General features: G+C 39.8%; 1 protein-coding gene across 3 annotated transcripts in view; it reads left to right on the top strand.

Annotated features, from left to right (window-relative positions):
• Positions 1 to 942: 942 nt before the first annotated feature.
• Positions 943 to 13,202, top strand: part of NCAM2 (neural cell adhesion molecule 2) — a 520,619-nt gene continuing 508,359 nt past the window's right edge. For all 3 annotated transcript variants that reach the window (XM_045501591.1, XM_045501590.1, XM_045501592.1), the window contains exon 1: positions 943 to 1,105. In XM_045501591.1, the coding sequence (XP_045357547.1) occupies positions 1,051 to 1,105 (55 nt within the window). In that variant the 5' untranslated portion in view covers positions 943 to 1,050. The remainder of the gene's footprint in view (positions 1,106 to 13,202) is intronic.

Here is a 13,202-nt window from a genome sequence, read left to right as displayed (position 1 = left end):
AGAGTGGCTAGGGGAGACTTCGGACTTGTCCAAGGACGCGGCAGACGCTGACAGCCGAGTTTAACGCAGCCCCTCCAACATCTCAGCTCCCCACCCCGCTAAATCTCTCTCCCTTAAGTACCTGCTCTTAACGGCAGTGGGTCGACGTGGATGAGAAACACCGTTCACATCTTTCCGCCTACCCTCTAGAGCCGGAGGAGACAAGCAGTGTAGGCACTTAGAGGACACCGCTCCCCTTGTGCCGCGGCAGAGTGGAAGCGTGGGAAGGGGGCAGCCTGCTGAAGGGTTGAGCGAGAGGGAAGGCCTGGGAGAGAAGAATCTTCCCCCTCCCACGCCCTTGGAGGAATGAGAGCAGCAGAAAATACCACCCGCCCCCAGGTCCCCCGCTCCTAAGTCCGGGCGCGCTTAGAGCGCGGGGCCGGGTGGCCGCCTGCAGCCTCAGCTCAAGCTGCCCACTTCCGCGAACCGGCCGGCGGCGGTGCAGGAACTCGAGACTGCCCTCCCTCCTCGGCCCGGGGGCGTCCGTCAACGTGCGGATCACCGCGAGGCTGAGCGTGCGGCCGCCACTCGCAGACGTGCTCGTGCCAGCCTAACCGCGGCGGCCACTCTGGCTGGAGGCACCGGGAACCGAACCCGCGCCTCCGAGCTCGACTGCGGACGAATCCTGGGGCCGCGCGTCTCGGGAGAAGCGGCCGCCGTGCGACGCGGAGGGATACACCTCGGCCGCACCTCCCCTCCCCGCGCCCCCGCCCCCGCCTCCCTCCCCGCCCGGCTCTGCTGCCGCCGCGGCGGCCGCTGCTGCTGCTGCTACTGCTGCTGCCGCCGCTGCTGCCGCCGCCGCCGCCGCCGCCGCCGCCGCTGCCTGGATATAGTGCGGCAAGGAGCGGAGCTTGCAGTCACTTTGCGAGGAGGAGCGCGCGGGCTGCGGGCGGCTGGGGCACCCCGGGAGCGGCGGCGGCTCTAGCTAAGGCGGCCGTGGCAGCGGAAGGTTCTCTCTCCAGGGCTGGACTTAATAACTTTGGAACTGTCCTCCAGTGTCACGTCCTGAACATGAGCCTCCTCCTCTCCTTCTACCTGCTCGGGTTGCTTGTCAGTAGCGGGCAAGGTAGGAGTGTGGTGCTTTATTGCATTTACTTTCCCTCCCCCTTCCGCCCAACCAAGAGAGGCAGAGGGAGGCACAAGAAGAATTAAATGAAAGAACTAAAGTTATAGTTATTGTTGTTGTTGTTATTGTTTTCACTGTTTATTTTAGCTGCCGGTGAAAATTAGGTCTGTTCTGTGGAGACCCTTAAATAAGAGAAAATACAGAATTGGAGATTGGCATCGGTGAGCAGGAGAGCGAGGCAAACTGCTTCTTTTCCGGGTTCTTGGCTTTCTCCGATTTTCATTATCAAAAATTGGATGAGTATGTTGGTGTGTATTAACAGTTAAATATCTGAGGTTGCGGAAGGAAAGGGAACGATGATGTTTTACAGAAGCAGCAGAAACTATCAGCATTAAACTCGTTTTTGAATTATCTCTCGTGTGCAAGAAATTCAATTCTTAGACACTCTTTCTCCCCCCCCCCCCTTTCCCAAGACCCCAATTCCTGATTATGAAGTGAACGGTGATGGTTTATTTCTATTGAAACTAAGAGAGGGGCCATGGATGTTGTGTGTAAGAAGGCAAATGGATAAAACTAGGCATGTGTTGCAGTCATTCATTCTCAGCTCCCCCCACCCTTGTTAATACATCAAGGTTGAAAATTTTTATAGCGTCAGATTGTAATTACACCTGTAAGGGATGTTTTAGCTTGTGGAGAACTGGTGAGATTTTTATCTCTTGAGGAAAAAAAAAAAAAAAAAAAAAAGAATAGCTTACTAGAAAAACCTGAGAGAATTTGTGGAAGCTGTCTCTGTTTATCTGTAGAGAGCTAGATCTGAATTTATCTTGCTTCGTTTGGATAGTTCACTTTCACGTAAAATATATTTATAGTAAATGGAAGCATTTTCAACTGTCCAGACAAGTTTGGACATTTAATTGAGAACACAAAATGCTAAAACATGCATTGGTGGAAATCTTTAAAGAAAAAGAAAATAGATGTAATTTTGTGATGTGTAATATTTGCATAGAATGTTATATCATTAGTGTGGCATGAAAATTGTTTTTTGAGAAAACATAAATTACAAGACAAGTTAAAATATCTCCACTGTATTCAATTCTAAGCATTTTTTTAGCCTCCTCTGTGTTGCTCATTTGGTCCAGCAGGGGGTGGTAGAACTCCATTTTAAACCCAGAAATGGTTGTTTTCTGTTCTTCCACACTCCCTGGGTCTTTCTATCATTCTTCAGCAGGGCTTGACATTTTGGATATGAAGCCCTCCTTTCTCTGCCCTCACCTCCCTAAAGCTATATAGTGTTAGTGGCTGATGAAACAGGACTGGATGCAGATTTTAGGTTCAGAAATCAGAATTCAAACACTGAATATTGCTATAGTTTATAGAGTGTCTTGGTAAGATGCAGCTCATTTTCCCTTAATAACAGAGAGTATGCAAAATTTCAGTCATAGCAAAATTGCAGATATGTCCATCTGAAGCTAACACCAGGCCAGTCAGTTAATTTAATCACTTTGGTAACAAAGATCAACATATACTTTATGCCCTGCAGATAATGCTGCTTAAATTTTTGTGGAGCTGCTGGTTATGTTTAACTGTTCATTTATAATACAAACAGGTATTAGTGAATCCTCAGAAGCTGTCCCTGAAAATTGCAGTTAAAATACCACTGCAATTAACCGAGTGTAGCTAGTGTGGAGTAAGATGGGGGCATAATAGAAAGCAAGTTTATGCAGACTTATGATTACGTTGTGACTGGTTTGGAGAAGAAATATGTCTCAGTTGTGGAGTCTGAATTTACATTTATAGACACTAAGTGTGTTGGAATTTGGGGGACAAAAAGGAAATCTAGGAATGTTTAAGTATTACACACAGACACATTTAATTTGGGTCTAGGTTGCACCCTCTGAAATTGTGATTCTCCTAGCTTATAATTCCGAATGCAGGGTGATTGTAAAGAGGGACTCTAAGACTGAAGCATGCCTGAAAGGGAGCCTATATTCACTGTAATGAAACAGGGAAGGAGGAGAGAGCATCGTTCTAAAGATCTCTGTATCTAGAGCAATTTAAAAATGCATGGCACTCATAGAGGAATAGATGCTTATCAGAGAGACCTAGCTTTTGTGAAACCGAACATGTAGTACTTCTGTGCCATGTGTCCTAATGAAGTCAGAGATGCTTGGAAACAGCAGTCCTGAGCCCAGAGTCCAGTTTTCTATGCTAGTGTTTTGTTCTCCAATTAAGGATGCAGAAGCAAGTATCAGCCACACCACTGGAGCAATCTTTGAAAAAGAAATGGATCCAGTGTAACTCATAATTTTGTTTATTCTATTATAAATGGGGCCATGGCAAAGCCTCCTGTTAGTGATCCCTGGGCTTGCCTTAGAAATACTAAAACCCCAGCTTGCTGATTTATGTTTCCAACAATATACTTGCAGGGGATTTTATGAAGCATGATTGAAGCTATTGCTTTGGAAAGTGGTGTGCAGTTAGACTGGGGAAAGGCAACGATGATGTATTCCCTTTTAAGTAGTCAAAACGTTTTGAACTGCAGCAGTTGAATAGGAGAAAATGACAGAAGTGAAAAACTGAGCAACTTAAGTGGATGCCAATACCATAATTAGCTAACAAGGTCTAATAGTTCTAACTTTAAACACAACATTATTGTTCTACTGTAGTGAAAGCCTTTTTTATTATAGCAGAAATGCTCCTTTAAAAGCCTCTCGTTTCCACTGCAAGATTAATATCTAATGAAGTAAGGTTGGGATGTAATTGTCAAGTCTGAATTTAATTGTCAACAGAGAGGAGATTCTATAACTCTTCACTTCTGCAATTATTTTTTCTTTGTAATCAAAACTTGGTCACTGTCTCTGTCCTCATAAATCTCAAGTGATAACTTGAGTCTGTGATTCATGGTGCATTTGCTGTTTGGATCTATGTATATTCAGATTCCCAAATGGTAATATGTATGGGCTGCTTTCCTGAAGCTTTTTTTTTTACTTTCTAAAATCGTTGTCTTCTCCTTAAAAATTACTCAAGTATGATTAATAAGCATCTATTACTGGACGTTCATATTTATGAAATAGAAGCATTTTTGTATGAAAATGTAAGGTGAGAACAGAGCTCTTCATCTCTTTTGCAACCCAGTTCAGCCCTACGCAGAACCCTTACCTAAGCCAAAATCATGTGGCGATGGAAGTGAATTGCCTAGTTAATGAGTTGAACTTACAGGCATCTGCTTACATTTTCTCTTTCTGGTGACGTGCTGGTAGGTCATCCTTGGCTAGGGAAGTGTACCTTCCAAAAATAAAGCACAGCTGTGTGGGTCACTACTGGTTTCAGGTCTACAGGAAGGTCCCCTCCACACACCTGTCTTCTCTGTAGGCTGTGACAGACAGCCTCTCTCCAGTCCTTTTGAATCTACCCCCCTCTAACTCTTTGATGGCAGCCTCTCTTGCAACGTTGTTGTTGAATCAACTCCGTATTCATTTGCACTTAGAGAAGGTAGGCTGTGTAAACTAGTATTGTTATTTGTCAATGAACAACCCGGAAGGTTTCCTTTCCTGCTTTATGCCAGAGAAGTTAAGCATAGCATCTGGTCACTTTAGTTTCTAATGCTGAATTGGAGCCCGAAGAGCAAGAAGGGAAGGTGGTGGGTCCTGGGTGTCTAGTGAGTCTTGTCATTGACACGAGGGGCTAATGTTCCCCCGGAGGTGGTATCCGATGAGAGAAGCGATTAATGGAAGAAAACAACCTCATTCAGTACAAGAAGAAAGTCAAACCTCATATAATTTAGTAAGTAAAATGGCTTTCTTTCAAACCTAGAACTAGTTTGTAATGGGACTGAGAAATGAGCTATGGAGATGGAGTCTGGTAACCGAGCTGAACAGTGTAATTTGTTTTCGTCTATTTCCTTGTGAGGGAACAATGTGAATGGAAATCAGGGTGTCAATCAGAAGACCCTGGAACTAGTCCTCTGCTCTCTCTGGCTTTTGACATTTGGGAAATGATTTTAATTTATCTGTTTTCAGGGTCACCTCTCATAGCAGTGAACTTTTGAAAGCATGAAGAAAGTGCTTGATAAGTAGTAGAGCAACTTTGAATTGCTTTTGTTTTTTCTGTGGGTTTTTTTTTTTTTTGGTCTAAAATAAAATTATTCCCCTGGGTGTTGGTTTATGCAAAATTAGTTTAATAATTTTAATATTCTTGTAAAGGGGGGTATCATTGTTTTTCAAGGTTTACTGACCTAGATTCAGAATTTCTTGTGTCCTTTACACTATCCCAATTATATTGAAGGCCTATTTAAAAGATTATAAATTAGTTTTAATTTTCCAAATTATGTGATACAAGAACACTTTTGAGATGCACCCGGTTTTATGCTTTTATTAAATGTAATATTCCTGAACTTCATAGAGCCAAGGTATCTTTAATTGTTCAGCAAATGTAAGTGCTTCTATATGGCACTATTTAAAATATTTTAATAACTTTTAACTATTTACAGTTTTTATAGTTATAATAGTGCTGATTCCACATGGCTATCGACATACTTCCTGGTGTCACATACTCACTTATTCCACTCATAATTCATCAAACATTCATTATAAGACGTTTTAGAAAGTTATGATGTCATGAAACAGACTTGTCTGAATTTAAATAGCAAGGAGGTATGATACGGAATTTTGAGAGTATTTATAAGCATAGCAATCAACAGATGACAGTTTTAAGAATTTCAGGTCAGTGGTCCAAATTTTTTTGGCTCTATTTTGTTATTAAAACTAGCAGAGAAGGGGAAAAAACATTGGATTTGAAATCAGGAGACTTAGATCACTAAGTCTCTTGACTTTGAAGAAGCAACTTAAACTCTCAGAGTCATCATTTGTTTATTTGAAAATCTGACATAAATATATCTGATAGTTGCTGTACTGCCACAATTGTACTGAACAATTGTGATAATAGATACATAGTAGGCCTCCTATAAAATGTCAACCCTACTATGTCAATGTTATTATGAATGCAGATAAATCTGCCTGTGGTTTAAAAACATTCCACTTACTTCATTTTTTTTTAAGTCATCAAAAACTGCTCTGTGATTAGAAAGAGTATTGAGGGGGCAGAGATAATCGGATTTATTGATGAAGATGGTTCATTAATTTACTCATTCATCAAACACCTGTGATGCCTCAGACACCTTATTCAGCAGCATTCCTAGGAATGGTTGTATAGGTTGTGTGATGAACAACTCCAGGGGGCGCCACTCGTAGCTGTGGTGATAGAATACATATTTATTTCCACAGTTTTCCAGCAGATGGCAGTAAAGGGTCTTGAGGAATGGGTTTCTTATTGTATCATGAATCCTTTTTATGGACCAACACCAGGTTGACACTAGTCTCATAGAGGGTTAGGATGGGGACACAATTTGGATAAGTAATTTACCAAAGGTCAAACAGAAAAATACAAGGGTTACTAACTAGAACTCTGGTTTCTAAACTCTTAATTCAGTTTTCTGAACACCAAAGTTTTTCATCAGTTTAAAAAAATTAATCCAACATGTCTTCAGCTCAAAGTGATGATAATATTTGAATTTTGTGGCATTTTGTCGGTTAATCAAGGAACAAATACTTGTGCAGGGCTTACAATGAATATAATGCCAGCATCTCCTAATAGCATAGTCCACTAGTTCAAAGTACATTCAACCTTCTTATAACAAATGATCATCAGGAATCCAAGGGACTATTAATTTTATTTTATGGATGAAGAAATTGAGGTACAGAGGAATTACCTGATTTGCCTATTATCAATTATAGTTAGTAGGTATCTGGAATTAGGAATTTCTAGTTGAATTCCTATTTTTAATGTATTTATCGTATTTGTTTGATAATTTGCATGTGTGTGGAAGGGGTAGTGCATAGAATTCAACTTTGATAGTTGACAGGACAAAAAATATAAAACCAAATGAGCATACAAGAGGTCAATAAACTTCAACAAAATGTTGCAAAATGACAAAGGATATATAATTAATTAAGAATCAAATGGTCTAAATAAGCCGCTAGGAGTTCAGCCCCTGGAAAGAGCTAAAATTTTTTGAGTGTTTGCTAACTGCCAGTCTCTATTGTAAGCACTTTACGCGTACTAAGTAGCTTAATATGTAGAACAGCCCTCTAATTTTTATCATATTAATATTCCCCTTTTACACTTGAGGGCTGTGAGGCATAGAAAATTTAAATAACTGTCTAAGGCTGCCCAGCCAGGAAGCAAAGATGTGAACCTAGGACATGTGCAAAGACTTGCCTTTTTTTTTTTTTTTTTTTTCAACGTTTATTTATTTTTGGGACAGAGAGAGACAGAGCATGAACGGGGGAGGGGCAGAGAGAGAGGGAGACACAGAATCGGAAACAGGCTCCAGGCTCTGAGCCATCAGCCCAGAGCCTGACGCGGGGCTCGAACTCACGGACCGCGAGATCGTGACCTGGCTGAAGTCGGACGCTTAACCGACTGAGCCACCCAAGCGCCCCAAGACTTGCCTTTTAACCAGGATACCACCTTGCCATTCACTAATGCAGAAAGAGATTCAACATGGTAGATGGAGAAGATAATACAAGGTGTTAAAACAGGTGAACAAGTTGTAAGTAAGGATGCCCTAAGTGTTCAGAGGACAGAAGTAATCCAATTTAATTAACTTAAGGGTTTGGAAAGGTGAGTTGTTGGACTCAGTTGTGGAAATATTGGTGGGACTATGAGGCAGGAAGGCCTGGAGACCACGCTGGGCTTGACTCTTTGGTGTAGATCTTTAGGAGCCATTGTTTGGGCGGAAAAAGAACATGATTGGGGCGCCTTGGGTGGCTTAGTCAGTTAAGCGTCCAACTTTTGCTCAGGTCATGATCTCATGGTTCGTGGGTTCAAGCCCTGCGTCGGGCTCTGTGCGGACAGCTCAGCTTCAGATTCTGCTTCGGATTCTGTGTCTCCCTCTGTCTCTGCCCCTCCTTTGCTCTCTCTTTCTCTCTCAAAAATAAATAAACGTTAATAAAAATTAAGAACATGATTAAAGTTTTAAGTCTCCTGGCTGTGTATGGGGTGAAACAGAGGGAAATGAAAAAGGAGTGAGGGGGCATGTCACATATTTCTCTGGAAGAATTAATGGATCTTAATAAGGCATTTGATTTGGCAAATTGGGAGGAAGATGGTGCCTGATGTTTTAAGCCTATCTTAGTAGAGATAGGGAAATAAATAAAACCACTTATCTTAGGCAAGAGGCGTTTTTGTTTTTACTTTTGTTTTTGTTTTGCTTGTTTGTAATTTTCTACATTGATATATATGAGTCTGAGATGTCCATGGAACATCTAGATAGAAATGTCATCAGTAACTTCGGAAAGGCCGACTGTTGATCTTTGTCGGTTTCAGAATTTTTCTCCGCTTTTATTTAACTTGGTTCCCTCTTTCTTCCATCACTGTTTGCACTCCAATATTATTTGTTTTGTGTGTGTGTGGAATTTTGGGTAAAATCTCGGAAGCATGTAGGTCAAATTTGCTTTCATTGTATATTCTTCATTTATTTTCTCTGCTTATCCAGAGCTTTTTTTTCCCCCTTTTTCTTTTTATTCTGGGGAAGCAGAACAAAACAAAACGTGAAGACATAAGAAAATAAAAAAAGAACCAAAAATAACTAAACTAAAACAAAAATTAAAAAAAGTTTGATATTAAATATATGGAATTGAACGTTTTTCTGTTAGTGTCCAAGGGAATTGATATTTTTGAGTGTCTTTTGCCTGCCAGGGAGCTGTGCTGGGTGTTTTCACCCGTTGTCTCATTTAATTCTGGTAACATTACCCTTGATAGATGATGTTTTGAGATTGAGAGTGCCGGATTTGCCTTGAGCTATGAAGTATGTTCTGTTGCTGACATCCAAAGTTGTAGCCAAAGAGCATCATATGCATTCAAGGAGTAATTCAGTTTGTTTCTTTGTGTGTTTCTTTGATACACGATTGTTTAATAGGGAAATGATGCAGGAATTGTGTTGGTCCACATCTGACTTACTAAAGAGAAAGCCTTAACAATTTGCGAGCAAGGTGTTTGTAAAAAATATGAAAAATCGACTCACATGCTTTCCTTTACTGCAAGTATTTGTTCATTTAGCAGTTTAAGAGCCATCTTGATTTTCAATATACTATGTATCTGGAAATGTTGAGAGTGTAGATAAAAAAAAAACTGGAAAGTCATTTTCTCCTGTGTTAAAATGATGTATTTGTTTTTATATTTTTTTAAAAGGCTGCACCCTGGATCACAGTTTTCGTTTTAAAGCGAAAGCCCTTCAGGCTTTGCATCTTGAAAGAAGATGCAAATGCGAGGTACAAACATCACGAGAGATTTAACTGCGCTAGTATTTTAATTAAGATTGTTATGGTTGTCGTTAGTGCTTGGTTATACATTTCTGTAGGTTTGGAATGTTCTGACCTCTCATCCTGTCTTTTCCCATATGCCATGATATTTTTTACTGTATAACTTTGCAGTCACCAGCGTTTTTCAGGGATGCAGATATGATGCTAGCATAGAAATGCATGCCAGTACTTGTAAAATAAACCAATGTCATAAAGCTAAAACTTACAGTAGAGCACATCCTAATTTAAGAAAATAAGCACACTTATACTTTGTTCTAAGTATTAATGAGGATTTGTAGACAGTTTTTCTAATACTGTAACTTGTACATTCCCAACCAGCTTTCTAGTAACTACAGTACTTATGCTCTTTCTGATTATTTTTAAATTGACTTCCCTACTTAATTTCTAACTGGTTATTATCTACTCGTGACAAATATTGAATATACTGCCTGAGCAGAGCATTGCATCTATATATTATAGCGATAGCTTTGTGTCATTGACACAAGAAACGTTAAACAGAGATTATGTGAACATTAAAATATAACATGAAGTCGGGGCGCCTGGGTGGCTCAGTCGGTTGAGCATACAACTTCAGCTCAGGTCATGATCTCACAGTTTGTGGGTTAGAGCCCTGCATCAGGCTGTGTGCTGACAGCTTGCTCAGAGCCTGCAGCCTGCTTTAGATTCTGTGTCTTTCTCTCTCTCTACCCCTCCCCCGCTCATGCTCTGTCTCTCTCTGTTTCTCAAAAATAAATAAATGTTAAAAAAAAAATAACATGACGTGTATACCATAATCTTTGTCAAAGTACTGACCAATGATATTTACTTGTATTTTTTGTTTTATTTTTATTTTTTTCAACGTTTATTTATTTTTGGGACAGAGAGACAGAGCATGAACGGGGGAGGGGCAGAGAGAGAGGGAGACACAGAATCGGAAACAGGCTCCAGGCTCTGAGCCGTCAGCCCAGAGCCTGACGCGGGGCTCGACCTCCCGGACCGCGAGATCGTGACCTGGCTGAAGTCGGACGCTTAACCGACTGCGCCACCCAGGCGCCCCAATATTTACCTGTATTTTTAAAAATTTTCTTTTTTTATTTACTTAGGTGAATCGCTTACAGTTTTCTAATGCCAACTGAAATTAAGTACATTTTCAATCTTATTCACTCCTTTTTCATACCCTTTATCGCAAAATCACTGGCTTCACCCTACCTACTGTGCAGATTTTATGCTAATACTTTAAACTAGGTTAAACTTTTGAATTATCGAAGAGTTGTTGTTAACATTGTTTAGCATGTATATATTATATACTGAGACAAAAACTTTGATGGTCAGCTTAAAATTTACCTACTTGAAGTCCCATAATTACCCTGAAAGGTAGATTTAGAAAAGAGGAAAATGAACCTTTAAGAGGTGAAATTACTTGTCCAAGAAGAAAGACTTAAAAAATGGTCGGCCCAGGACTTGATAGAAATATTTTATTCCACATGTAGCATTTTTCCTGTTGTAATGTCTCTGCTTTCACCGAAATATATTTTTCTCCTATTTATGGAGTAATTCTCAAAACGAACTTTGTGGTACAGTACGTACTTTATGTGTGTGTGCTCTTCTTCAAAGTTGCTTTTGGACTGTGTTCACAGGACACATGCTGTTCGTTTTGGAGGATTCCCTTCCACTTGTATTGTTTGAGAGTTCCTGACTTAGGTCTGTTGAGACTTTTGCCTTTTATTCATTTTCAGGATCCTGTTTTCTTAGCTTCATGATTGTTACTATGTGCACCAAACGCTTTTGCACCACTCCTGGAATTCCCAGACTTGGGCCCTGCGTCTACACAGCCCATATATTTTACACTTTTCTTCACCTTGCCTAGACTATTCCTTTTTTTTTTTCTCAAGACTCAGCTCAGCCATTTCATCACTGAAAACATTTTTCTTTCTCTCAACAAATACACACTAATCACCAGTCAATGTGCAAGACACAGATGCTCCAATCATACTTGTTGGTAATATACCAGAATTCTGCCTGTCAGACTTCACTGCAACTCTTGCGACTTTCTGTGTGAACTCCCCGAGAGCAAGAATGCATTTCCATGCTTGCTTCCATACAAGGTACTTGGTTAGAGAGTTCACTGTAAATTCATACATTTATTCCTGGAACATAGTAGATGTTTAGTAAATATGTGCTAAATGAATATTTAAATATTACCCAGCAGGAGGAAAACAAACTACCTGTTTAAAAATATATTTAGTTTTGACTGTTAGAAATGTGTTAGTTGCTGGTCTGGGTATTTGTTTTAAAAATTTTGTTTACATCACCACTGCATGTGGTAGGCCTTCAATAAATATATGAGTAGGTGTAAAGTAATCAAGTCACAGTGATTATTTAATTCAGAAGGAAAGGAAAGATGATCTGCCTTTGTCTCCTACATTGAAAATAAATCAGTCTGGGACTAAAGCAAACTTTTAAATCTTGCTATAAGATTTGTTCTTTTGAAGCCTTATCTGAGGCTTAGGAGACCATTCTGTGGTTAAGGTTTCAAGTTTTCCATGCATAGAAATAAATGAGGGAGATATAATATGTTGATAATGGTATAATTAAACAGATTAGATACCGTCAATAGTAAATGTCTGATTTGTCGATAAAGCAAGTATTTAAAGTCCTCAAAAATCAAAGATAATCTGTGGGGGTTAATTAAAAGTTGATTATTCAATCAATGATTATTGGAAACCGATCCTAAACTGTATGTACAGGAAGACAAGCAAGATAAGAGTATTTTATCTTATTTTTTTCATAGGCACTTGGGTTTTGTTTTCTTTTTTAAAAAATGAAATTCAGTTTAACCTAAACAAATTCTCTCTTGTCTGGTAGCCATGTTTTGTCATGAGTTTATGATGTTTTTTTTTCTGTCTGAATTCAGTGGTAAGACAGTTAATTGGACAGAAAACATTTTCAGACACTCCAGAATGTCTTTATCACCTATTTATTTTTTCTGCCTTCCATTTATCCACTAATGTTACCAGTATTGTATATGCCCCTTTTAACTTGAAACACGGCTTGCAGTTAGAGAGATTACTACTGCTTCTGATTCATCTATTTTTACTTTCATTTCTCCCCTCAAATTTGACATAATTTATAATCACTTTAATTGGTTATCTCTGTAAGTCATTTTAGTTCAGAGGCCTCTCATAAACCCTATGCTAATGCATTTTACCTCTGTGGGGATTATGTGTGGTCTGCAATTTAGGAACAAAACTCAGCACAGATTATTAAATGATAGATATTATGTCGTTCTCTGTGCTTTACTGAAAACTTTCACCGTTATATCCAAAGTGGCTATGAAGTATTCAACTTTACTATTCTCATGATATTTAAATAACACTTAGTACAGAGTTGTGAGCGATTATGAAGTACCCTAAGTTGCTAATGTATTTTCTTTTTCAGGGTCCTGTTTAATTTCTATTGTATGAAACATTTTATTAGAAATACCCTTCATCCTACACCATGCATGAATACAGATTAATTGGTGAACGATGACTTCTGTAAGCAGAATGTATCTCCTTCCTGCTAGAAAATCAAGGATTAAACCTACTGATTCTGGTGGGGGGTGGGGAAGGGGACTTATCTGTTAGTGAACTTTCGCGGTCTCTTCCTGTGTGGCTGCTTCTCAGAAGGCACGTGATTTTAAAGTCTCCACATCTCAGGTGATGTACCTGCACGTGGATGTGTGATGGGCAGAGGGA

This window comes from Leopardus geoffroyi, chromosome C2, assembly GCF_018350155.1.
Source record: "Leopardus geoffroyi isolate Oge1 chromosome C2, O.geoffroyi_Oge1_pat1.0, whole genome shotgun sequence".
NCBI classification, from domain to species: Eukaryota; Metazoa; Chordata; class Mammalia; order Carnivora; family Felidae; genus Leopardus; species Leopardus geoffroyi.
The sequence above is the reverse complement of the archived record's forward strand: the minus strand, read 5'-3'. Positions and strand labels throughout refer to the sequence as shown.